Source organism: Mustela nigripes, chromosome 2 (assembly GCF_022355385.1).
Source record: "Mustela nigripes isolate SB6536 chromosome 2, MUSNIG.SB6536, whole genome shotgun sequence".
Taxonomy (NCBI): Eukaryota; Metazoa; Chordata; class Mammalia; order Carnivora; family Mustelidae; genus Mustela; species Mustela nigripes.
The window spans coordinates 36,569,729-36,595,339 of record NC_081558.1 but is presented as its reverse complement, the minus strand read 5'-3'; the positions used below and the strand labels follow the sequence as shown (position 1 = coordinate 36,595,339).

General features: G+C 36.0%; 1 protein-coding gene across 1 annotated transcript in view; it reads left to right on the top strand.

Annotated features, from left to right (window-relative positions):
• TMF1 (TATA element modulatory factor 1) overlaps positions 1-25,611 on the top strand; it is a 33,133-nt gene that overhangs the window by 1,320 nt on the left and 6,202 nt on the right. The window contains exons 2-13 of the mRNA XM_059390131.1: positions 2,726-3,915; positions 5,689-5,792; positions 6,819-6,945; positions 9,688-9,793; positions 12,573-12,715; positions 12,955-13,121; positions 13,406-13,562; positions 18,325-18,417; positions 19,126-19,282; positions 23,589-23,781; positions 24,777-24,846; positions 25,088-25,180. Coding sequence (XP_059246114.1) covers positions 2,726-3,915; positions 5,689-5,792; positions 6,819-6,945; positions 9,688-9,793; positions 12,573-12,715; positions 12,955-13,121; positions 13,406-13,562; positions 18,325-18,417; positions 19,126-19,282; positions 23,589-23,781; positions 24,777-24,846; positions 25,088-25,180 — 2,600 coding nt within the window. The remainder of the gene's footprint in view (positions 1-2,725; positions 3,916-5,688; positions 5,793-6,818; positions 6,946-9,687; positions 9,794-12,572; positions 12,716-12,954; positions 13,122-13,405; positions 13,563-18,324; positions 18,418-19,125; positions 19,283-23,588; positions 23,782-24,776; positions 24,847-25,087; positions 25,181-25,611) is intronic.

Below are 25,611 nucleotides of genomic sequence, written 5' to 3'. Positions count from 1 at the left end.
GGGCTCTCTGCTCGGCGGGGAACCTGCTTCCCTTCCTCTCTCTCTCTGCCTGCCTCTCTGCCTACCTGTGATCTCTCTCTGTCAAATAAATAAATAAAAATCTTTAAAAAATTAAAAAAAAAAAAAAAAGAAAAGTCAGGACCTAAGTTGGAGGTACCTCGTTTTAAGATATTTTTGGCCCGTGGCTTTATGTCAGGACCTTACTACCTTATACAAGATGCTATAGGACCTTGTTGGCGTATCTCAACTTCCTCTTTCACAGAGACCCTGCATTTTGAATTACTAAACTTTAGAAGAGACAGAGTATAAACTTTAGGTATAAGGATACTCATTTTATGAACTCCGGGGCTTGAATCCTCTATGATGTAAGAAAGATGTTAGGGTTTGAAGCTCACATCCAAGAAGGAATTTTTGGTGGTTTTATTAAAGCGCACGGACAGGACCCATGGGCAGAAAGAGCTGCACCGGGGTCCTGAGTGGCCCATTTTATACCTTCAAGTGGGGCTGGCTGTTGTTAGGAGAAAGTCATTTATTGCTGTTTAGTAAAAACTCAGTCGTGAGACTCTCCAGATGTATATTGGTGGGTTATATCTTTAGGAGGATGGTTGCCAACATGTATCTTGGGGATAGCGATAAAGGAGATTTCTAAAGGAATTTTTATATTTTAGAGTAGACTTACAGGATCTGGGGGGTCTGGCTAAGATTTCCTTTTGCCTTTAGCTAGGTATTGACGTTGAGGCAGCTGAGTTCCTAAAGGAACTCTGCCTGTTTCAAGGACTTGTCAATGGACTGCTAGTGGTAAGGAAATTTAATAATTTTTCTTGTGCCTTTGTTTCCCATATCAGTCTATATGATTCATTTTTCAAAATAGGTTATCCAAAATAGACTCAGATTTAGTGAAATGCCATGAATACGTATTGATCACCTGTGTTTTACATTGCCTTACTCAAAGATGACCAGTGGATATCTGATGATGACCCCTGGGATTTATATAAAACATTCTTCAGCCTCTTCAAGAGGCAAATTTAACTTCTGTCGTTAAGTTAATTAGCACCGTTAATCTTGCTTGTCCATTTGCATCTTTACTTTTGGCTTTTTCCTTTTTTTTCAGTGTTTTCATATATTAAACTATTGGGTATAAAACTGACCCCAAACTAAAGTTTCCTGCATACTTCCATACATCTGAAGCGTATTATAGGACAGACTTTAATTTAGGGCTTAATAGTTTCTAGGAGCTTTTCAGTGCTTGTTCACGCCCCACCAACTTCTCATTGCGCAGAATTTTTGGTAATTCTGCTCAGCCACTTTTTTTTTTTTTTTTTTTTTAAAGATTTTATTTATTTGACAGAGAGAAATCACAAGTAGTCAGAGAGGCAGGCAGAGAGAGGGAAGCAGGCTCCCTGCTGAGCAGAGAGCCCGATGCGGGGCTCGATCCCAGGACCCTGAGATCATGACCTGAGCCGAAGGTAGCGGCTTAACCCACTGAGCCACCCAGGCGCCCTCTGCTCAGCCACTTTTGAATTTAAAAAAAAGAATTTTCTTAAAAGAAATGCTTTAAATATTTTAGTAAATATGTCATTTTTGTTTTATCATTGGGTTTTTTAGTAGCATGTATTTCTGTGACTGAATTATCTTTTTTTACCCAGGAATTATTTTCTCCTTAGTGTACTTTTTAAAAAAGCCACAATATAAACTACCATCTATACATATATTTTAAAAAACCCAATACTTCTTAAAAAAATGAATATCTTTGAAATTCATATGACCTTTTTTAAGGCTTTATTTTATTGATTTATTATTTTTTTAAAGTAGGCTCCACACTGGGCTGGAACTCTGGCTGTGAGATCAAGAATAGAGCTGAGATGAAGAGTTGGAAGCTTAACTGACTAAGCCACCAAGGCACCCCATTTAGATTTTATTTATAAGTAACCTCTATACCCCATGTGGGGCTCAGACCCTCAACCCTGAGATTGAAGTACATGCTCCACTGACTGAGCCAGCTAGGTGGCCCTGAAATTCATAAGACCTTCTAAATTCCTCCTAAATTTGGAATTTAGGAAGGGAACAAAACTTTCTCATAGAGTGGGTTTAGAGAGTGACACTTGGAGAATGAGTTTGTCATTAGGTAGATAAAAGTGAATTTGTCCTCTAGAAGGTACTGTTCCCATCAGTTTACTTTGATCTTTGGAAAAGAACATTTGTCATTAGTATGTTTAATTTAGTTTTTGAATGTTACCCTCTGTCCAACTCATAACCATATTTTATTACTGATATTAGGAGAATAAAATTAATAGAAGGATAAAATTAAACTAACTGAATAGAAGGTAGGGTCAATTTGGTATGATTACTCATGCATGACCTGTAAGTGAGGGTACCACCTATTGTGAGATGCATGATAGACTTAGACTTTGCATGAGTTATAGAACATACACTGGTACTCTCTTAATGTGTTATTTAATGTTATAACATACTTGCTTCTGGTAGGCCATTTTGGTCTCTAATCTTTGCTCCTAGTTCCTTTTGGGCAGATCCATATCAGTTTTCCTTTTTAAGGCCCAAAATTCAACAACGAACTAATGAATTAAACAGTAAACAGGGATCTTATCAGGTCCAAATTATAGGTTGTATTCCATAAATTTTCTTTTTTTAAACTTTATTTACATTGACTTATAATGATTGTAATATTAACATAAAATATTTATTTATTTATTTTATTTTGTCAAAGGAATAAGTACTCCTGTCAGTGGAGGATGGGATTCTTCAACCTGGGGGTTAAAGTCAAACACTGAACCTCAGAGTCAGCCGGTATCCTCTCCTAAAGCAATTACAAAGCCAGTTCGGAGAACTGTGGTAGATGAATCTGAAAATTTCTTCAGTGCCTTTCTCTCTCCAACGGAGACCATTCAGAAGAGTCCAGTGGTGTCAAAACCACCAGCTAAATCACAACGACCAGAAGAAGAAGTGAAGAGCACTTTACAGGAATCCTTGCACACTGGACAGTCAAGAACATCTGAAATAACTGAGTCAAAAGTAAAAGACTCTACCCCATCTGCATCAGGGGAAACTCCAGCAATAGATGCTCTGTCGCCTAAAACTGAGGGCAAGCATGAAGAAACTGTTAATAAAGAATCTGATATGAAGGTGTCAACTGTACGTTTGAAAGTGTCTGAAAGTGTAAGCAATGTGAAAACAACTAGAGAAAACATATCTAGTATGTCTGCAGCAGACACGAAGGACATGGCTTTGGAACCTAAGGAACAAAAACACGAGGACAGACAGAGTAACACACCTTCACCTCCTGTTAGCACCTTCTCGTCGGGTACTTCTACCACCAGTGACATTGAAGTTCTAGATCATGAAAGTGTAATAAGTGAGAGCTCAGCAAGTTCGAGACAAGAGACTACAGATTCCAAATCAAGTCTTCACTTGATGCAGACATCTTTTCAGCTTCTCTCGGCATCTGCCTGTCCCGAATATAATCGTTTAGATGATTTCCAAAAACTCACTGAGAGTTGCTGCTCATCTGATGCTTTTGAAAGAATAGACTCGTTTAGTGTACAGTCATTAGATAGCCGTAGTGTAAGTGAAATCAATTCAGATGATGAACTGTCAGGCAAGGGATATGCTTTAGTACCTATTATAGTTAATCCTTCAACTCCCAAAACTAAAATAAATGAATCTGTTGAAGGAAAATCGGAAGAAGAAGTGAATGAAACATTAATTGTACCCACAGAGGAAACGGAAATGGAGGAAAGTGGACGAAGTGCAACACCTGTTAATTGTGAACAGCCTGATATTTTGGTTTCTGCTACACCAATAAATGAAGGACATACTCTCTTAGACAAGGTGGCTGAGGAGCGTGAAGCTGCTGAAAGTAAGCCGGAAGCGCATTCTGAAAAGGAAGATGTTTGCAAGGTAACTCTAGAGACTGGAAGGGGACTTGGGGATATGCTTTTCAGAGATTAAATCATTGTTTATTTTATTTTAGTTGTTTATTTTTAACATTCAGTGTTGTATAATGATTTGTACTGATTAAAAAAGGCAGGCATTTTGACATTTAAGTGTGGCATTAAGGATTTTAAAGTTGATTTATTGATACTAAATTATTTGAAATTTCTCTGAGACAACTATAATAACATAAATTGACATTTCCATATAACTAAGCATAAAAAAGTTTCTGTCTTGCACCATCACTGTTGAGTCCTTTCACCTTAAAATTCTTGTATGCTGTGCTCATTAATTTGTCATTTTGCAAAGGATTATCTTAAGGTAACAGATATCTTTAAATCCTTTGTAGGTAAAAGTGCTGAAATGAATACAAATGTTTGGTTGTTCCTACATCAAAAAAATTTTCACTGTTCATATTATTTGTAGCAAATCTTAAATGAAAAAAGTGTAGTCTTTAATTATTTATTTGTGTGTTTCTGTTGTTACTAACTACTTGTTTGTATTCTCTTTTATGTTATTTTGATGTTTCCCTGATAGCTTTCTTACATGAATAAGAATGGGAAATGTCCAAAGAGTAATGGTATTGCTTAGGAATGACAAATTGCTTCTACCTGAGACATATAAAAGGAAAGTGGTGTAAATTCTTTAACATTAAGTCACAGTTTTGGTTTTTCCTGTGATTTTTAGATGTAGAAATTGAGTTGGATTTGGCATCTTTAATAGACTCCTCTGAGATATAGAATGTCTTGAAGAAATGTCCTGTAAGTGCCATGTATTGAATTATTTAATGTAAAAAAAAGTGCCAGATTCTTTTACCTAGGTTTAATATTATTCACAAACGAAATGCCATGCTCTAACTATAATAGCAGTTTGAATTCCTGAAACTAACACTATTTCATATCAGTAAGATATTTTGAGCTACTTTCAGAAGGTAAGTGATTTCTAAATTATCCTAAACCTCAATCAGGTAGGACTGTTTTTTTTTACTGCATAAAAGCATCATTTCTCCCCTCATATTCAAGTTAATTACTACATCAGCAAGACCTAAGGGTAAGATATTCTAACCATTACTTTTTGTTTAGCTTTTATACTGATAATATTCTGGAGAGTTTAAACTTACATTCCTATGGATTTTATAAAATTGGTTTTATTTTTTAAATGCAAAGTATCATACTAAAAAAAAAAGTTACATGTTACATATTTGGATTAAAGAATAAAATGGAGTAACAGACACACACTTAAATATCCACTACGTAGCTGAGATACAGAATATTATGGAAGGCTTTAAAGCCCTTCTTGGATCTTTTTTATTTTCTCTAGCTTCCTTCCTCTTTTGGTGGATATACACACCTGAGATTTTTACTATAACAAACTTGTAAATATTCTTGTATATTTATGCAAGAATTTTCTCATCTAAAATATATCTAAAAGAATTTTCTACATTAAAGAGTGTGTAGGTCTTCAGCTAGATGTTGTCTAATTGTTTTCCAAAGTGGTTTACTAATTTATACTCCTACCAGGTATGTGGTTGTTCTAATTTATAGTCTCCTACCAGGAATGTAGGAGTTCTTGTTTTGAATCCAGTGTGTTCTCAATATTGTTTTTAATTCTTTTTATGAGAAAATGCTGTTTCATTTATTACAGTAATTAGGTTACCTTTACAACTCAACACCTGCATGTAGAAGTTGTTTTCTTTTTTTAAGGTTAAATGTTTGACTTTTGTGTATTCTCCTTATTCAGAGAGTTGAATTTCTGAATGAGAAACTGGATAAAAGGGAGGCTCAGTTATTATCTCTTAGTAAAGAAAAAGCACTTCTAGAAGAAGCCTATGATAATCTGAAAGAGTAAGTATTTTACAAATGTGAAAAATTTTGTATGTTTTGTAGAGGCCCAAATACTTGGTTATTATGTAAGACTGTATTTTAAGCTAAAATGTTTAAAATTTAACTTGTGTATAATTATTGAAAATAGAATAGTGGCTGGTGCCTGGGTGGCTCAGTGGGTTAAAGCCTCTGCCTTCGGCTCAGGTCGTGATCTCAGGGTCCTGGGATCAAGCCCCGCATCAGGCTCTCTGCTCAGCGGGGTGCCTGCTTCCTCCTCTCTCTCTCTGCCTGTCTCTCTGCCTACTTGTGATCTCTGTCTATCAAATACATAAATAAAATCTTTAAAAAAATAAAAAAAAAATAGAATAGTGGTATATCTGGGTGGCTTAGTCAGTTAAGTGTCTACTTTGGCTCAGGTCATGATTCCACGGTCCTGGGATCAAGTTTCACATTGGGCTTCTTGCTCACCGGGAACCTGCTTCTCCTTCTGCCTGCCACTTTCCCTGCTTGTTTTCTCTCTCTCTGACAAATAAATAAATAAAATCTTAAGAAAAAAAAGAAAGAAAGGAAATGCAGTAGTTTTTAAATTCCCACCATAGAGATTTCTTTTCTCCTCACATTATCTTTATCATATTACCTTTGGCATTGAAGAGAGATATTTTGCAAAAATAACACAAAAAAAATTTTACCTTTTAGGATTAGAGATTTAAAACGTATATTTAAAGAAAAGTGTGATATTAAAAAAAACCCACTGAATATTTGCTCTAAGGAGGTGATTAGTAAAATAGATTCGAAAATGAAAAATTTTGTTTATCTTACTTTTACACATCAAATATTGGTGACATTTTCATTTTATAATGGGTTTTTGTTTACGTGTTTTAAATTAAGCAGGTGCTTTTTTTCTTGAAAGTAACAAGGCTAAAACTAATCTGTTTTAGTCTTCAACATATGTTGAAGACAGTGTTGTTTTCCTTTTGCAAACTGCACTCATCTTGTTACCTAGGAGTGTGTAAACAAGTATCTCTGTGTCTGTTGTTTTTAATTTAGTGAAATGTTTAGAGTGAAAGAAGAAAGCAGCAGCATTACTTCCTTGAAAGATGAATTTACTCAAAGAATTGCAGAAGCAGAAAAGAAGGTTCAGCTAGCCTGCAAAGAGAGAGATGCTGCTAAAAAGGTAATGAAAGTTAAAAATAGTATGAATTAAATTCTGGACAAAAATGGATTTTTGAGGGATGCATTCATAATATTTTGGTATGGAAAAAAAAGAGAAGTAAGATTAAAGGATACCATATAGTATATTAACATTTAAATTATAGATTTTTTAATATCTTTAGACTTCTAGGTTCTTGATGTTTTAAAAGAATCTAAGCCAGCATTTATATAATTTACATAGCTAGGATCATTAGGATAATTTTCATAAATGATAATTTTATTAAAATACATAACATTAAATCTAAAAAGCACTGTGTATATTTAAAAAATATATCATTACTCCCATTTATTATTGTCGAATCACTTCAGACATATATGTACTTCTTCAAGTCAAAATAATTTTAAAACAAAAAAAATTGCAAGGGTTAGTGACTCTTGTGAAGCATATTGATTTATCCTAATACGAGATTTCTTCTCAGCACTATTCATATTTTGGGCTGGATGATTTTATGCTGTGTGGGACTTTTCTTTGCATTGTAGGGTGTTTACCAGCATCCAGTCCTCTACCTACAAGACACCAGTGTCACCCTCTCCTCCCCATCTCCCAGTGCACATCCATCAAACCCTTTCCTGAGTTAAGATAATTGAAAATTTTGGCAGACTTTGCCAAAAACCCTCTTGAGAGCTTAGTCATTCCTATTTGGGAATCATTGTTCTAATTCTCAAAATTTTTAGCCGTTGGCTATTTCAGAAATAGGTAACCAGCTAAGGTTAGTAATTATTTCTTCTATCTCAACTATTAATAGTGTTTCTCATCATTTGCCCTTCTCAGTTAAGTTGCTCTCCTTCTTCTTCACCAGTGTTAATATTTGTATTTTTTCTTTGTATACTCTTACAGAAGAGGAATAAGTCATAGAATTTCTTCTGCTTAGGTTGCTTTAATTAGCTAGCTTGTTTCAGAAACTGAAAATAACCTGAGACTACCTAACCAACTTACCTCTTCTTGTCCCTACTGTATTGCATCTAGACCAGTCTAACCGAGAAATTAGATTTTAAATAATGCTTGTTTTCTATGGTGTACTTTGAATTGTAGATCTGAATTAGACCCAAACCGTGGGCTATAGGTGGGGAAAAGCTTGGGCCCCAAGTTTTAACATGTTTTTTGTGTATTGCTATGTATGAACCACCCCACCCACCCAAACTTAGGATCTGTAGGAAATTCAAGGTGAATTGAAGTACTTTAAGTGAAGAGTTGGCTTTTCTAATGATGGAAAATAGATAATGTCAACACCTATTTAGGACTAGGCAGAATGAAATAAATTACAGAGAAAGACAAATAAGCAGTTTGGAATGGTATCACAGAGGATGAAGTCTGACCAGGGGAATTGAGGAAAGTTTCATGGAAGGCAGGATAGTCTTACTGGGCCTTGATGGGTGAATCAAATTTTGACAGCTAAAAAATACGCAGCAGTGTTGTGGATGGTAGTTCAGAGCATGGGCTTTGTGGACTCATAAACCTGGTTTCAAGTTAAACTCTACCACTTAATTTAAAATCAAAGTTTAATTTAATCAAGTTAAACTCTACCACTTAATAGCTCTCTGACCTTCAAAGTTTATTCAGTCTGGTGTTGTCTTAGTTTTCTTATTTGTGTAGTTGAATAAAGTATTTCCTTCATAAGATTGTTGTGAGGATAAAATGACAATAGGTACAAAGCATGGTTCAAGTACCTAATGATAGTTGTTTTTAGCTGTTTGGTTTCAGATCATTGCTTAAAACCTTATTTTAAATCATAGAACACTTTTCATATTTCCATTTTTGGGTTTTTTTTTTTTTTTTTTAGATTTTATTTATTTGATAGATCACAAGTAGGCAGAGAGGCAGCAGAGAGAGAGAGGAAGGGAAGCAGGCTCCCCGCTGAGCAGAGAGCCCAAAGTGGGGCTCTATCCCAGGACCCTGGGATCATGACCTGAGCTGAAGACGGGGCTTTAACCCACTGAGCCACCCAGGTGCTCCTCCATTTGTGGTTTTTAAGAGATAAACTGTCTTGACATGTTTGTGCTGAATCTCTGCTTTATTAAAGTAGATTGAACTTTATATAATAATGTTTTCCCACATTTCACAATGTACTAGCAAGTGCAAATTTTAGATGAGGAAAAGAAATACAGTGAAAAATGGAGAAATATGTTGTTCCAAACATAATGCTTAACCTGATAATATGTATATAGAGGTACTCAAGAAAGGTTTTGAAAGTTAACTTATTCTCATTTGCATTTCCGTATTAAAACCTATTTATATCTGAGTTCAAGTTTTCTATGTTGTTTTCTCTTTTTTGTTTTACATTTTATTTTATTTTTTAAGATTTTATTTATTTATTTGACAGACAGATCACAAGTAGACAGAGTGGCAGGCAGGCGGGGGGGCAGTGAATGCTGAGCAGAGGGCCCGATGTGGGGCTTGATGTGGGGCTCCATGCGGGGCTCGATGAGGGGCTTGAAGAGGGGCTCAATCCCAGGACCCTGGGATCACAACTTAAGGCGAAGGCAGAGGCTTTAACCCACTGAGCCACCCAGGCACCCCTTTTATGTTGTTTTCAAACTGTTTACTTAACTAACTGAGGTAATAAACTCAGTTTAGCAGAATAAAACTTAAGATCTTTATAGAGAATTTCATTATTGATGACTTCTTTGAATGTAGAAAAAATAGAAAAATATGCCCAGAGTGAAATTCTTTATGGTATTCACATTCTTTTTTTTTTTTAATTAGGAAATTAAAAGTATAAAGGAAGAACTTGCTACTAGATTAAATAGTAGTGAGACTTCAGATCTTTTGAAAGAGAAAGATGAGCAGATCCGAGGATTAATGGAAGAAGGTGTGTATTTAGTTAACTATGAAAAATACTGTAACAAGTGGAATGCTTGCCACATCATTAGCTGCTACTTCCCAATAAAAAATAAGTGGAAGCAAGAAAGATTTGTGCTTAAACCTCAGAAATGGTAGGTGACAATTTATGGAAGAATGGGGAGCAATGTGAACAGAGGCAGAGATGCATGTATGTAGCTTTTTGTTTCTAGGGAGGTAAAAAATAATAATAATAACTTGCTGAAAAATAAATATGTATGCTTTCATGTAAAAGCTTTGAACAGGTTTTAGAGCCTGTCATGTAACCCTAGATATTTGAAGGTTATAATCCTGGAGTTTATATAGTATCTGAATCTCTAGCTTGTGTTATGTAGTATCATCATATTGTTTGGTTGTTTGGTAGTGAACTTTTCATTATATTCTTGTTTTAATTTTTCAGTTACTTAGCACTCTATGAAAAGACCTAAAATTAGCTAGGTTATAGAAATTAAATATCCTTCATGGGATAAATTATTATAAATAGACACTGGATTAACTTCTATATGTATTATAGGAAAGAAGGTAGTTTTGGAAAAGGTGATTAAGTGAGTCTTTCTTTTCCTCTTAAGGTTTTTCTAGTTCTGAGAATAACTCTTGTTACTTGCAGAAATTTTTGAAGTTTTAGGAGGCGTAGGAAGAAAAAAAAGAGATTGTAATCTGGTTTTATAAGGAGCTATCAATTTCTTTTAGTTCCTTTTTAAAATTGTTTTTAATACATTGTTAAGCACAATTAAGGTCATGTAGTTAATTTGTAATCTTTTACATTTTTATAGTTATTTTACATTTTCCTATGCTATTAAATGCTTTGCTATCATTATTAATGGCTGTATTGAAGTCCATCATATAGCTATATATACTATGATTTATTTTACTCTTTTCCTAATGTTGTACATTTATTTCTAAAATTAAATTACAAGTAGTGGTGGAACGAACATTTCAAATCATTGAACTAAAGAGAATTTCCAGAATAAGTGTTTGGAAAAAATTGGACAGAATCGGTGTATTTGAAAAAGTTAGTTTTACCCAATTTTTCTTTTTCATTTATTCAGGTAATATTTAACAGTTAGTGTGCCAGATACTATGTTTGATACAGTAATACATAGGACACACTCCCTGTCTTTTAGGAATTTACAATTTAATGAGAGGGAAATATAACTATACAGATAATTATAAAGCACAGTCTAAGCACTGCAATAGAATGAAGGGAAGATTGATAAAACACATTATCTCAAGATAGCCTGAGGTCTTGAACTGCCTGTGTTACAACACTAGAAACTGAGGAGAGGACTGTGTGCATGGTTTCATAATTTAAAAAAAAATTATTTATATCAAGTGTCACTGTTTTGGTATTTATTAATTTAGGTAGGAAGTGGGATGATGTTCTCTTTTGCTTAATGAAGTTCATTATACTGAAAATACCATGATCTCATATGGAATTATTTACTTAATGCTTCTGTATCCCTCAGAAGTATTTTTTTTTTAAAGATTTTACTGATTTATTTGAGAGAGCACACAAGTTCGGGGGGGTGGGGAGAGCAGAAGGAGAGAGGAGCAGATTCTCTGCTGAGGAGGGCGCCCCATGTGGGGCTTGATGTGTGATTCCATCCCAGGACCCTGAGATCATGACCCAAGCCAAAGGCAGATGCTTAACTGACTGAGCCATCCAAGTGCCTTTCCCCCAGAAATACATTCACAGTTGAAAATCTGAAAGACTAAGAGCTGAAAGTACACAACAATGAATAGCTGATTACTTTATTACCTTGCTTCATCAATTATTAACACCTATGCAGACCTGCTTCATCTCTTTCTGCACACACATGCACTTTCCTTTTGCCAAATCATTTGAAGGTAGGTGACAGAGAAAACATTTCACCCTTAAATTTTTTTTCCAACTTTATTGATGATTAGATTCAGATCAAATTTCTAGTAAGAAACATCATTGCTGGGCGCCTGGGTGGCTCAGTGGGTTAGGCCGCTGCCTTTGGCTCAGGTCATGATCTCAGGGTCCTGAGATCGAGTCCCGCATCGGGCTCTCTGCTCAGCAGGGAGCCTGCTTCCTCCTCTCTCTCTGCCTGCCTCTCTGCCTACTTGTGATCTCTCTCTGTCAAATAAATAAATAAAAATCTTTAAAAAAAAAAAAAAAAAAAGAAACATCATTGCTGTTACTGTGTACTCACCTCTCCCTTATATCAGTAGATGCATAATATACCTCAATTGGTGATGCCAAAACTGAATGTTTAGTTAAGGTGGTGACAGCCAGATTTCTCCATTGTAAAAGCACATTTTTCTTTTCATTAGGCCATAAGTAGTATGTAGGAATGATTTTTTAAGGTATGAATCATTTTTTAAGGTGTAAATATCCTATTACCTACCATCCTTCTACCTAGTAATTTTAATTAATTAATTAATTAATTTTTATTTTGACATACAGAGAGATCACAAGTAGGCGGGGGGGGAGCAAACTCCCCGCCGAGCAGAGCCCGATGCGGGGCTCGATCTCAGGACCCCGAGATCATGACCCAAGCCAAAGGCAGAGGCTTAACCCACTGAGCCATCCAGGTGCCCCCTACCTAGTAATTTTAGCGTTCATGGATGCTTCTTGTCCAAATCAGTTTAACATTCATGGTTACAATTTTGTGGTTTTAAAAATACTCTTATCATTTTATGTCACTGGTTAGATAAAACTTTCTATCCAGATTCTTAAGGAGTCATTGCTTAAATTTATTTATTTATTTTTTTGCCATTTCCAGGAGAAAAACTTTCAAAACAGCAACTGCATAATTCTAACATTATTAAGAAATTAAGAGCTAAAGACAAAGAAAATGAAAATATTATTGCAAAGCTGAATAAAAAAGTTAAAGACCTAGAAGAAGATTTGCAACATTTAAAACAGGTGAATGTTAACCATGTTCTAAATATATATTGTTATTACTTCCTGAACAATGGCCATGGTTTATAAGACATTTAGAATAATTTATCAAGGTATATCATGTGGGAATAATTTGTCAAGCAATTTAATAAGTGAGTGTTAAAATTTTTATTCATTATTGTAACACTTAAGATTCCTGAAATACAATTATTTACCATGGTGTTATTTATTGAAAAATACTTTTGTCTATTTTTATAATATAGGTCCTTGATGGCAAAGAAGAAGTTGAGAAACAACATAGAGAAAACATTAAGAAACTAAATTCTGTGGTGGAACGCCAAGAGAAGGATCTTGGCCGACTTCAGGTAGACATGGATGAACTTGAAGAAAAGAACCGAAGTATTCAGGCTGCTCTGGATAGTGCATACAAGTAAGAAAATGAACAAATATGCAACCCATTTAAAATGATCAAAATTGGATATTAAAAAACATATTTTCTGTTATCTAATCACTAACAATATAAATGAACTTAGCTGTATATGAACTTGTGACTGGTCAAAGCAAGTTCAAAAGAGAGTCATTACCATAGTCAGTGTTTATTATGTGATGAACTCTCCTTCCTTGTGTAAGTTACGGAAATCCACATGCAAACTTTACTAATGTGGTTGTGTAATTAACTATTTTAAATAGAAATTATCAATCTAATTTTTTAAGAGAACTTACTGATCTCCACAAAGCCAATGCTGCAAAGGATAGTGAAGCCCAGGAAGCTGCTCTAAGTCGTGAAATGAAAGCTAAAGAAGAACTTTCTACTGCGCTAGAGAAGGCCCAAGAAGAAGCCCGTCAGCAGCAAGAAACATTAGCAATTCAGGTAAGCAATAGATAGAGTTACATTAGTCTTTAAAAACTTTGTGCTTTTGCAAATTAAAGAGTACATTAGTTATTTGAATCAAATTTTATGTATCAGTACATGTGCTAAATTTCCTTTCTAATCTTATTGGACACTTTTCTTTCTTTCTTTCTTTCTTTTTAATATTTATTTATTTGACAGACAGAGATCACAAGTAGGCAGAGAGAGGGGGAAGCAGGCTCCCCACTGAACAGACAGCCTGATATGGGGCTTTATCCCAGGACCGTGAGATCATGACCTGAGCTAAAGACAGAGGCTTAGCCCACTGAGCCATCCAGGCACCCCTTATTGGACACTTTTCTAAGAGTACTTGATTGTGCCAATCTTAATTGTGTGGTTTTGAACTGTTGTTAAAGTGATGCTCACATTGTACTAGTATTGCTTTTTTTTTTTTTTAACTTTTCAGACTTACTTAAGAATATTATAAAAGACAAAGACTGTTTTGTCTTTGCACATACAGAGATAAATACTAAGCGTTGCTTATAATTTTAGGAGAATCCGTAGAAGTCCTGAGCTTATTCATAACATCTGTGGGAGTCCATGTAGTTCAGATAGAGGAGGAAAACTGAAATTCGTCAGGCTTTTTCTTATAAAATCATCAGTTGATAGATACTTGGGGTTGTTTTCACTTTTTGATTATTATGATTAATGGTGCTATAACACAATTATAACATTCATTTACAAGTTTCTATGTGAACATTTATTCTAGACATATATTCTTGGGTCAATATGGTTACCCTATATATAATTTTTTGAGGACCTGCCAAACTTTCCTGTAGCAATTGCACCATTTTACATTCCCATCAGGAATATATGATGGTCTTCCTCTTTTCCTCTTGCCAGTATTTGGTATTGTCTTTTTTATTTTTTTTCATTATATAGCCCTTTTAGTGGGTGTGAAATGGTATCTGATTGTGGTGTGCTTGTTTATGTTTCCTTAATGACTAATGGTGTTGAGCATCTTTTTATGTGCTTACTGGCCATATGTATCTTTTTCTTTTCTTTCTTTCTTTCTTTTTTTTTTTTTTTTAAAGATTTCTTTATTTATGGGGATGTGGTGGGAGAGGGGGAGAGAGAATCTCCAGCAGACTTCTCTCTGAGTGAGGAGCCCAATGCTGGCTCACCCCACAACTCTGAGATTATGACCTGAGCGGAAGTCAGGAGTTGGACACTTAACTGACTAAGCCACCCAGGCGCCCCTGACTGTATATATATATATTATTGCATCTTCTTTAGAGGAATTTATTTGTTTTTGTTTTTTTTAATTTTATTTATTTATTTGACAGAGACCACAAGCAGACAGAGAGACAGGCAGAGAGAGAGAGGAGGAAGCAAGCTCCCTGGCGAGCAGAGAGCCCGATGCGGGGCTCGATCCCAGGACCTTGGGATCATGACCTGAGCCGAAGGCAGAGCCACCCAGGCACCCCTGGAGGAATTTATTTGAATACTCAAATCCTTTGTCCATTTTTAAATCAGGCTTTTTAAAAATTGTTTAATTGTGAGAGATCTTTATGTATTCTGCACGTTAGGTTCCTATCAGATGTAGGATTTGCAAATATTTTTTCCCATTTTTAAGGTTGTCTTATTTTCTTAATAATGTCCTTTGATGTATGAATTAAAAAATTCTGATGAAGTCCAACTTACCTATTTTTTCTTTTGCTGCCTATGCCTTGAATGTCATATTTAAGATCCCGTTGCTGCGCGCCTGGGTGGCTCAGTGGGTTAAGCTGCTGCCTTTGGCTCAGGTCATGATCTCAGGGTCCTGGGATCGAGACCCGCATCGGGCTCTCTGCTCAGAAGGGAGCCTGCTTCCCTCTCTCTCTCTGCCTGCCTCTCTGTCTACTTGTGATCTCTGTCTGTCAAATAAACAAATAAAATCTTTAAAAAAAAAAAAAGATCCCTTTGCTTAATCTAAGGTCTTGAAGGTTTTTACCTATTTCCCTCTAAGAATTTTATAGTCTTAACTCTCACATTTAGGTTTTCTGCACATTGATATCCAGCTGTCCCAGTACCATTTGTTGAAAAGACTATTCTCTCCTCATTGGCTCCAGTGCAGTTTTGATTTAATTTTATACAAATATGTAAAATAATTACATGATTCCAAAGTGAGAGCTATAAAACAATATATTAAGACAAAATTTGCTTCCAGCTTAGCTGCCCCACCTTCTTTCCTTGCCTATAAGTAACCATTTCATTAGAGTTTGTAAATGCAAGAAAGTATATAAATCTATACACTTAATTATATACCTCCGCACATATATACCCAGATACATTTATACCCATATTTATTTGTATCTCCCTCATAGTACTTACATAAAAGATAATTTAATATTTATACCACTTTACAGTTTACTTTCTTTAAATATTCTGATGATCCTTCACTCCATAAAAGAACTTAGAGCTTTTTACAGAATTTCTTTTCAGTTTTGTAATATGTTGCTGCTACTATTTATACTGTTGTTATATTGTTATTATACCATTGTTAATTCAGTCATTTCCTACTGATGGATATTTGGGCTGTTTCCAGTATTTTGTTATTATAAATCACATCAATGTACCCCTTGTGTTTCTGACCACTGGGTTGGATAAATTTTAATATTTTAAATTAAAAGTATGCTAGAATAATAAACAGTGGGGGAATGAAAGACAGAGCACATGGGGCTACCATTTATAAATCATCACTTTTTAGGGGCCTTAGCTGGCTCAGTGGGTTAAACATCTGACTCTTGGATTCAGCTCAGGTCATGATCTTATGTGGTTGTAGAATCACACCCCATATCAGGCTTTGCACTCTGTGCGGAGTCACCTTGGGATTCTCTCTCCCTCTCCCTCTGCCCCTCCCTGCTTGTGTGCATGCTCTTTCTCTCAAATAAATAAAATCTTTAGGGGCGCCTGATTGGCTCAGTGGGTTAAGCTGCTGCCTTCGGCTCAGGTCATGATTTCAGGGTCCTGGGATCGAGTCCCATATCGGGCTCTCTGCTCAGCAGGGGCCTGCTTCCTTCCCTTCCCCTCTCTCTGCCTGCCTCTCTGCCTGCTGTGATCTCTCTCTGTCAAATAAATAAATAAAATCTTTAAAAAAAAAAAAAATCTTTAAAAGAGGAAAGTCATCACATTTCTAAATAATGTCAATTTGGGGTATTAACTTCTTATCCTCCTCTCTGTGTATATATTTTTAAATAATTGGTATCATTATTTTACAGCTTTCTCATTTAAGATTAAATTATATAATTTTACATATTCTTTACATCCATCATAATTATTTTTAAAGATTTATTCATTTATTTTATAAGAGAGAGCGTGCATGCACGCATGAGTGAGGGAGGAGCAGAGGGAGAGGGAGAGATGTAGACCCCCTGCTGTGTGTGGAGCCGGACAGTGGGCTGATCTCAGGATCCTGAGATCCCAACCCAGAGCTGAAATCAAGAGTCAGATGTTCAGTTGACTGAACCACCCAGTTGTCTCACATGCATCATAATTTTTATTTATTTATTTATTTATTATTTTTTTTTTTATTTTTAAAGATTTTATTTATTTATTTGACAGAAATCACAAGTAGATGGAGAGGCAGGCAGAGAGAGAGAGAGAGGGAAGCAGGCTCCCTGCCGAGCAGAGAGCCCGATGCGGGACTCGATCCCAGGACTCTGAGATCATGACCTGAGCCGAAGGCAGCGGCCCAACCCACTGAGCCACCCAGGCGCCCCATTTTTATTTTTTTTTTTAAAGATTTTATTTATTTATTTGACAGAGAGAGATCACAAGTAGGCATAGAGGCAGGCAGAGAGAGAGAGAGGAGGAAGCAGGCTCCCTGCTGAGCAGAGAGCCCGATGCGGGACTCGATCCCAGGACCCTGAGATCATGACCTGAGCCGAAGGCAGCGGCTTAACCCACTGAGCCACCCAGGCACCCTGCATCATAATTTTTAATGAGAATATTCATGCTGTATCAACATTTGCAAAAATAGATTATTGTTGATGGATATTTAGACTATTTCTTTCTTTTTTTTTTTTTTTTTTATTTGACAGAAATCACAAGTAGGCGGAGAGGCAGGCAGAGAGAGAGAGAGAGAGAGAGCAGGAAGCAGGCTCCCCGCTGAGCAGAGAGCCCGATGCGGGGCTCGATCCCAGAACTCTGGGATCACGACCTGAGCCGAAGGCAGAGGCTTTAACCCGCTGAGCCACCCAGGCGCCCCTATTTAGACTATTTCTTGTTTTGTCTGATTTTGCTAATCTAGCTAATAGTGTTAGGTGAGTATCTTTGTATATTTAGATTTGCTTCTGTTGAATAAATGCTCAAGACCAAGATGACCAGGTGAAAGAAAGTGAAAAGTTTTATGATTGTTTAAACATATTGCCATATTGTTTTACAAAAAGACTATAGCAGTTTACATTTACAGCAGCGTATGAGCATAGCAGCTAGCTTTTATAGCTATCACATTCCGCCTTACAGACACTTATAGAGGCACTGTCTCTACTCCTATATTGCATGGCAGTGGCTGTGCCAGTTTATGTGCCTTTTTTTTTTTGGCTTAATATATATTTATTGCGTATACATACAGTTCACAACTGCTTGATGAATGGGTTATGTCATAATCGTATGTAAGAGCTCACTGGATAGTGTAAGTATTATACATAAACAGTAGGTCAGCATAACACAGAATGTAGTCAGGAGTTATAAGTAATGTTTTGATATTGTTTGTGATAGTGTATTGGTTCTCTTTGTACAGGTTGGAGACCTTAGACTGGCCCTGCAACGTGCAGAACAAGCAGCTGCCAGAAAAGAGGATTATTTACGCCATGAGATCAGTGAACTCCAGCAGGTACTGTCACAGTTTTCATAGACCCAAATCTAAGATGTGTCTTCCTAGAAATAATAAAATCCTTCAGTGGAGATAATAATCATGGTATTGAGCAGATTCCTACCATAGTTTATCATTTGCTCTATTTTTGTAGCTTATATGAATAATACCAGAGTGGACACCTTAAAAATAAACATGAAAAGCCTTAATTTTGTTACGTAGAAAGTAATTTTATAATGACAGTTTTATTTTTAGTATTGTTTTTTCATTTGTTATAGCCAGTTTATTAGTATCAGTCTTTGCTTACCATGGGGCAGATAATCAGTTCCAGTTTTTATACCAATATTCTATTAATTTTCAGTCAGTGAACATGCATGGAAAAGGGGAGAGAAAATGCATCTCAGATTGATCTTTCTGTTTCTGTAAATACTTAGAAATATTTGGATGATGAGGCAACTGCTGGGAGGTTTGGATGATAGTCTTTTTTACCATAAGGTAATCAAAAGCTATCTTTATATTAGAAAAGCTTTGTAAAGAAGCAATTATTTAGACACTGTTATGCATTCTAACTACCTTAAGGATTGAATAATTAGAAAATAATGTAATTAAAAAACAAATTCCTCTTGGTGAAATAATACTTTCCAAAAATCTTTCATAAAGTTTGTTTGCTAGTATTTTTAGAGTTTTCATTGGTGTTAGTGTTAATGACTTAAGAATTTCATGATTCAGAGACTCCAGGAAGCAGAGAATCGAAACCAAGAGCTGAGTCAAAGTGTTTCATCAACAACAAGACCGTTGCTTCGACAGATAGAAAATTTGCAAGCAACTCTGGGGTCCCAGACATCATCGTGGGAGAAGTTAGAGAAGAATCTTTCCGATAGACTTGGTAAGTGCTTTAGTTCTTAAGCTCAATGCAGAAGCCCTTTCCTCTTGTTTTTGGAATTAGAATAATGGTATGAAATTGAAATCCACTTGATTTGATAGTTACTCTTTATGTCTAACTTGTATAGTTTTACCTCTTCTCCTTTTTTACTTTGATTTTCTAATATCCTAATTGACCCTTTCAAACCATTTGATTTCCTTATACACAGTGTGTCAAAATCTGTCCCATATACTTCCATGTCATCCTTTCATATTTACAGACCATTGCAGTCATTTTTTTCCTTGTCTTTTGCTACATCTGACCCCTTTCTAGCTTGTCTGCAATATAAAAGGAGGTAGAGATTAGATATGATTCTAGTCCTTGATAGAATTCCAAGAACAGAGATAGGTCTAAGGAGGATCCTGATCAAACTCTGCTAGACAGATTCTGAGGAGACCTTTTTTTTCCTTAAATTTACATATAACGTATTATTTGCCCCAGGGGTACAGGTCTGTGAGATTCTGAGGAGTCTTAAGAGCCTTCTTCATAGAAATGCTTCAGGTTGCCCTTGTGTACTATTATTAAGAAAATAATTATTCCTGGGGCGCCTGGGTGGCTCAGTGGGTTAAGCTGCTGCCTACGGCTCAGGTCATGATCTCAGGGTCCTGGGATCGAGTCCCGCGTCGGGCTCTCTGCTCGGCAGGGAGCCTGCTTCCTTCTCTCTCTCTCTCTGCCTGCCTCTCAGTGTACTTGTAATTTCTCTCTGTCAAATAAATAAATAAAATCTTTAAAAAAAAAAAAAGAAAAGAAAATAATTATTCCAAGTTGTTTATGTAAACACAGATAAGTAGTGTATGCATATATATGTGGTGTGTGTATATACACACACACACACATATATTAGATATCCCAGAAGCTAGCTAATTCATGAAAAATTCATGTGTCCTTTCTATGCCTAAAACTAATTGTTACTTGAGAGAGACCATGTTACAGTGATAAAAGCAGGTCTAAATGGGTGTCCCTGTCAGTCATGAGGGGTAGACTAGATTAGTGGTTTTCAAACAGTATTCAGTGATACTAAGATGTCTTAGGACTATCTTAGTATCAGTCTTTGCTTACCATGTCATGGTGAGAGGGCCGCTCTTTAATTAAGGTACTTGATATATCCCTCCATGCTGTGTTAATGAAACTAGTGCCTTCTTTTCAATCTTTTTTTATTTTTTGAGTTTCATGTGAGATTACATCTGGAAAAAGATTCATCTCCTTAAAAAAATCACTGAACTAGGGGCGCCTGGGTGGCTCAGTGGGTTAAGCCGCTGCCTTCGGCTCAGGTCATGATCTCAAGGTCCTGGGATCGAGTCCCACATCGGGCTCTTTGCTCAGCAGGAAGCCTGCTTCCTCCTCTCTCTCTCTCTCTGCCTGCCTTTCTGCCTACTTGTGATCTCTCTCTGTCAAATAAATAAATAAAATCTTTAAAAAAAAAAAAAAAATCACTGAACTAGACAGACCTTTATATATTGTTTAAATTATAGGAATAAATTTTAGGTCTGTCATTTGTTATTAAGAGACATTTGCTGTGAAAATCAGACATCTGAAAATGACACCTTCTGAAATGAATATTTTTTAGCAGTAAATGAAGACTAGAACCTGTTATTGTTGTTTTTAAACTGAACCTACATCCTCTCAGGGATATGTGGTATTGTGCTGGAATATAAGCAAAGCCATGGGACACAAATACCAACTAATGCTTTTTTTTTTAAGGTTTTATTTATTCATTTCACAGACAGAGATACAGTGAGAGTGAACACAAGCGGGGGAGTGGGAGAGAGGGAGAGGGAGAAGCAGGCTTTCTGCTGAGCAGAGAGCCTGATGTGGGGCTAGATCCCAGGACCCTGGGATCACGACCTGAGTCAAAGGCAGACACTTAACAACTGAGCCACCCAGCTGCCCCCCAAAGAATGCTTTTAATAGGATTACAAATACATTATGTAACAATATAAAATGAAATTAGGTCTACTTTGGTGGGAAAAAAATCTCAAGAGTTGTATCCATTAATCTTTGTTAACTGAAATTTTTTATTGAGATAATTATAGATTTACATGCAGTTATAAGAAATAATAGAGGTGGTCCCTTGCATGCTGTACCCAATATCCCCACGTGTTAACATTGCAAATCATAGTATAATATCATAGCCAGGGTATTGACACAGATACAAGGTACAAGTTTTATTCAGATTTCCCCAGTTTTAGTGGCCATTATTTGTGCGTGTGCGTGTGTGTTTGTATTAACTTCTTCACAATTTCATCAGTTTTGTAGGTTCATGTACCCACTCAAGATGTCGAACGGTTCCAACACCACAAAGATCCTTTATGTTGTCCTTTAGAACCTCACTTTCTCACCTTCGTGGCCCTCCTTTTGTGTCCCCAATTTTGGCAACCACTAAACTGTCCTCCAGCTAAAATTACGGAATTTCAAAATGTTATATAAATAGAAGCATATACTGTGTGACAATTTTGGATTCACTTTTTCTCTCTCAGCATAATTCCCTGGAGGTTCATCTAAGTTACCATGTGTATCAGTGATTTAGTCTTTTCATTGCTAAGAGTATTTCCATGGTATGTGCATACCACATTTTCTTTAACCATCTACTTGATGAATGATATCTGGGCTCATTCTAGATTTTTTCTATACAGATAAAGCTACTGTGAACATTCTTGTATAGGTTTTAGTGTGAACATGTTTTCATTTCTCTGCCTAAATGCCTAAGTGTGCAGTTGCTGTATTGTGTGGGTAATTGTAGGGTAGTTGTATGTTTAGGTTTTTAGGAAAACACCAAACTGTTTTTCCAAAGTTGCAATAGTAATCTAGTTTCTTCACATCCTTGCTAGCATTTTGTGTTGTGTCTATTTTTTCATCTAGTCCATCAGACAGGCATGTAGTGATATCTTACTGTGATTTTCATTTGTATTTCCCTAATGACTCATGTTGCACATCATTTCTTGTGCTTGCTTTCTTTTTTTTTTTAGATTTATTTATTTATTTATTTGACAGACAGAGATCACAAGTAGGCAGAGAGAGAGGAGGAAGCAGTCTTCCAGCTGAGCAGAGAGCCCGATGCGGGGCTCGATCCCAGGACCCTGGGATTATGACCTGAGCTGAAGGCAGAGGCTCCAATCCACTGAGCCACTCAGGCGCCCCTTGTGCTTACTTTCTGTTTGTATATTCTTTTCAGTGAAATACCTTTTCATGTCTTTTTTTTCAAAGATTTTATTTATTTATTTGAGGGAGCATGCACTAGCAGGAAGAAGGGGCAGAGGGAGGGGAGAAGTAGGCTCCCTGCTATGTCAGTAGACCAAAAAGGGCCTTGATCCCAGGACCCAGAGATCATGACCAGAGCCAAACGCAGATGCTTAACAAACTCAGCCACCCAGACACCCCACCTTTTCATGTCTTTTGCCCGTTTTCTAATTGGATTCTCTTTATTTTCACTGGTGAGTTATGAGACTTCTTTACATATTCTAGACAATGGATAATGTGGCTTGCATTTTTTCCTCCAGGTCTGTAGCTTGTCTTTTTATCCTGTTCCACAAAAACAAAGGCGTAAATTTTGAAGAAGTCCAGTTTATCAGTTTTTCTTTTTCTGGCTCTGCTTTGGTGTCAAACCTAAGTAATTTGCCTGTTCCTAGATCCTGAAGATTTCTCTTGTGTTATTTTTTTTTCTAAAATATTTATAGTTTTGTTTTACACTTAAGTTTATGATCCATTTTGAGTTAATTTTCGTGTACAATTATATATGTAATATATATGTATATAAATATATATGTATATATATATATAAGTTTTTGTAATTTAGTTTGATTATTTTTTTAAAGATTTTATTTATTTGACAGAGATCACAAGTAGGCACAGGGCGGGGGGCAGAGAGCTAAATAGAAGCATATACTGCTAAGCAGAGAGCCTGATGCGGGGCTCTATCCCAGAACCCTGGGATCATGACCTGAGCCGAAGGCAGGGGCTTTAACCCACTGAGCCACCCAGGTGCCCCTGATTTTTTCTTTTTTGACTGTGAATATCCAATTGCTCCAGCACCATTTGTAGTCCTTTACTCTTTGAATATGTGCCTCCACATTCAAGTTAAAATAAGGGAAAATAGTAAAGCATATCTGTAAGTTAAGATTTGTTCTTTTGTCTATGTAGGCATTCTGCCTTAGGCAATAAGCCATTACAGATTCCTCTGTGGCTACGTGAATCATTAACTGTTTGAAGTCAGAATATACTTGGTGTCTTGGGTATAAGTATATGTGATTTTTCTTTTTTATCCTACAATTAGGTGAATCCCAGACTTTGTTAGCAGCAGCAGTTGAAAGAGAACGTGCAGCTGCAGAAGAACTTCTTGCCAACAAAATTCAGATGTCCTCCATGGAGTCACAGAATTCTCTCTTAAGACAGGAAAACAGTAGATTTCAGGCCCAGTTAGAATCAGAGAAAAATAAGCTAAGAAAACTTGAGGATGAAAATAATAGGTGAGTATGTTTGTTGAGTATTATTCTTGATAGTTTTGTGACATATTAAAGCACTTAAAAAAAAGATGTTATGGTGTTTAAATTAATTAATTTAGTAAAAGGATGTTACAGCAGGATGCTTTGGGGATTTATTGAACTTTATATAGGCTCGTGAAATTGTGTGGCATGTTCTGTATGTATTTGCATTTCCTAGGGAAAGAATTTATTACTTTAATAGGGTTTTTTTTTTTAAAGGAGTCTGTAACTACAAAATAGTTTGGGGATTACTCATTGGAATTATTTCTATATTTTTATATTTTACAAAGGTCTTAGCAGTCAGTGTTCTGGTCTTTCTAAGTAAATGTATGGGTTCTTTGGAAGTACAAGCTATAAAATCCATCTATCTGAAATTGTATTAAGGCTGTGATTAGTGTGGTATTACTCCCTGAGTTCTTCCTTAGAAATTCTAGTTTAAAAAAAAAATGGCCAAGTAAAAATGATTTATGAAGTAAAATACTTGAACCTATACAAATAACTTTCATAAGACTCCCTAACAAGCTTTTGCAGAATCTGAAGTTATTCCAGAATGGTGGTATTCAAATTCTTCTTAGAAAGTCTCTTTTTAAATTAAATCCTAGCTCGGAGCAGCAGTGTAATAAAATGCACAAAAGTACTAGCTTGGCTTCTGAGTGTAAAATCCCTGTCATCTGGAGAATACCTTTGGAAAATCAAGCTGATGGTAGAAATGTCTATTAAAGAGTTAATAAGGGACGCCTGGGTGGCTCAGTTGGTTAAGCAGCTGCCTTCGGCTCAGGTCATGATCCCAGCATCCTGGGATCGAGTCCCACATCGGGCTCCTTGCTCCGCAGGGAGCCTGCTTCTCCGTCTGACTCTGCCTTCCACTCTGTCTGCTTGTGCTTGCTCTCGCTCTCTCTTTGACAAATAAATAAATAAAATCTTTAAAAAAAAAGAGTTAATAAAGTAGTTTTCAATAGCATGTACTATCATCTTTGTAGGTACCAGGTTGAATTAGAAAATCTAAAAGATGAATACGTAAGAACACTTGAAGAGACAAGGAAAGAAAAGGTATTTATCAGTGTTCAGTTGCCTCTAGAGAATGATAGGGGATAATTCTCCACTAAAGAATGGTTGGGGATGGTAGCCAACTATTGAGATGCCCTGGTGCAGTGAGCAATGTGACTACTTTCGGAAGTTGGTCTTTAGGAGTAAAACAAATAGGAATACATACTTTATGTTCTTGACTTTGGAATGGACTTAAAAGGATGATTTAGTACAGAAATTATCTAACTGTACCTCTCTCCATTAGATACTACTGAATAGTCAGTTAGAAATGGAGAAAATGAAAGTTGAACAGGAAAGGAAGAAAGCTGTTTTCAACCAGGAAGCAATAAAAGAAAAGGTATTGAATTTTGGATTTTGTTTTGTTTTTGGTGTAACCAGGCAGTAGCTGCTGTGATTAATCATTGTTATGTAATTTTAGCTATACTTTATAAATATCATTTCTTATGTCTAAAATCAATAGTGATGAATTCTAGTATTGTAATCAGTATCCTGTCAAAGTAGGTCCAAAGTAATTTGTTGTTTATCCAAAGAGATCTGTGATTTCTAGGATTCGAATGATAGAATATGTTGCCCAATTTTAAATGAATTTTGTGGTCATTCACTGAAACTAATGCACTTCATTTGGCCTCTAGGTACTTTGGAAATAAAACTGATTTATTTACTTTATTTCTGGTTAAGGAAGGTAATTTTTCTAAAATTAGTTTCCTGTATTTGAAGGATTGGAGTATACTAGGTAGTTAGCATGTTATATTAAAACTGCTTCTGTGT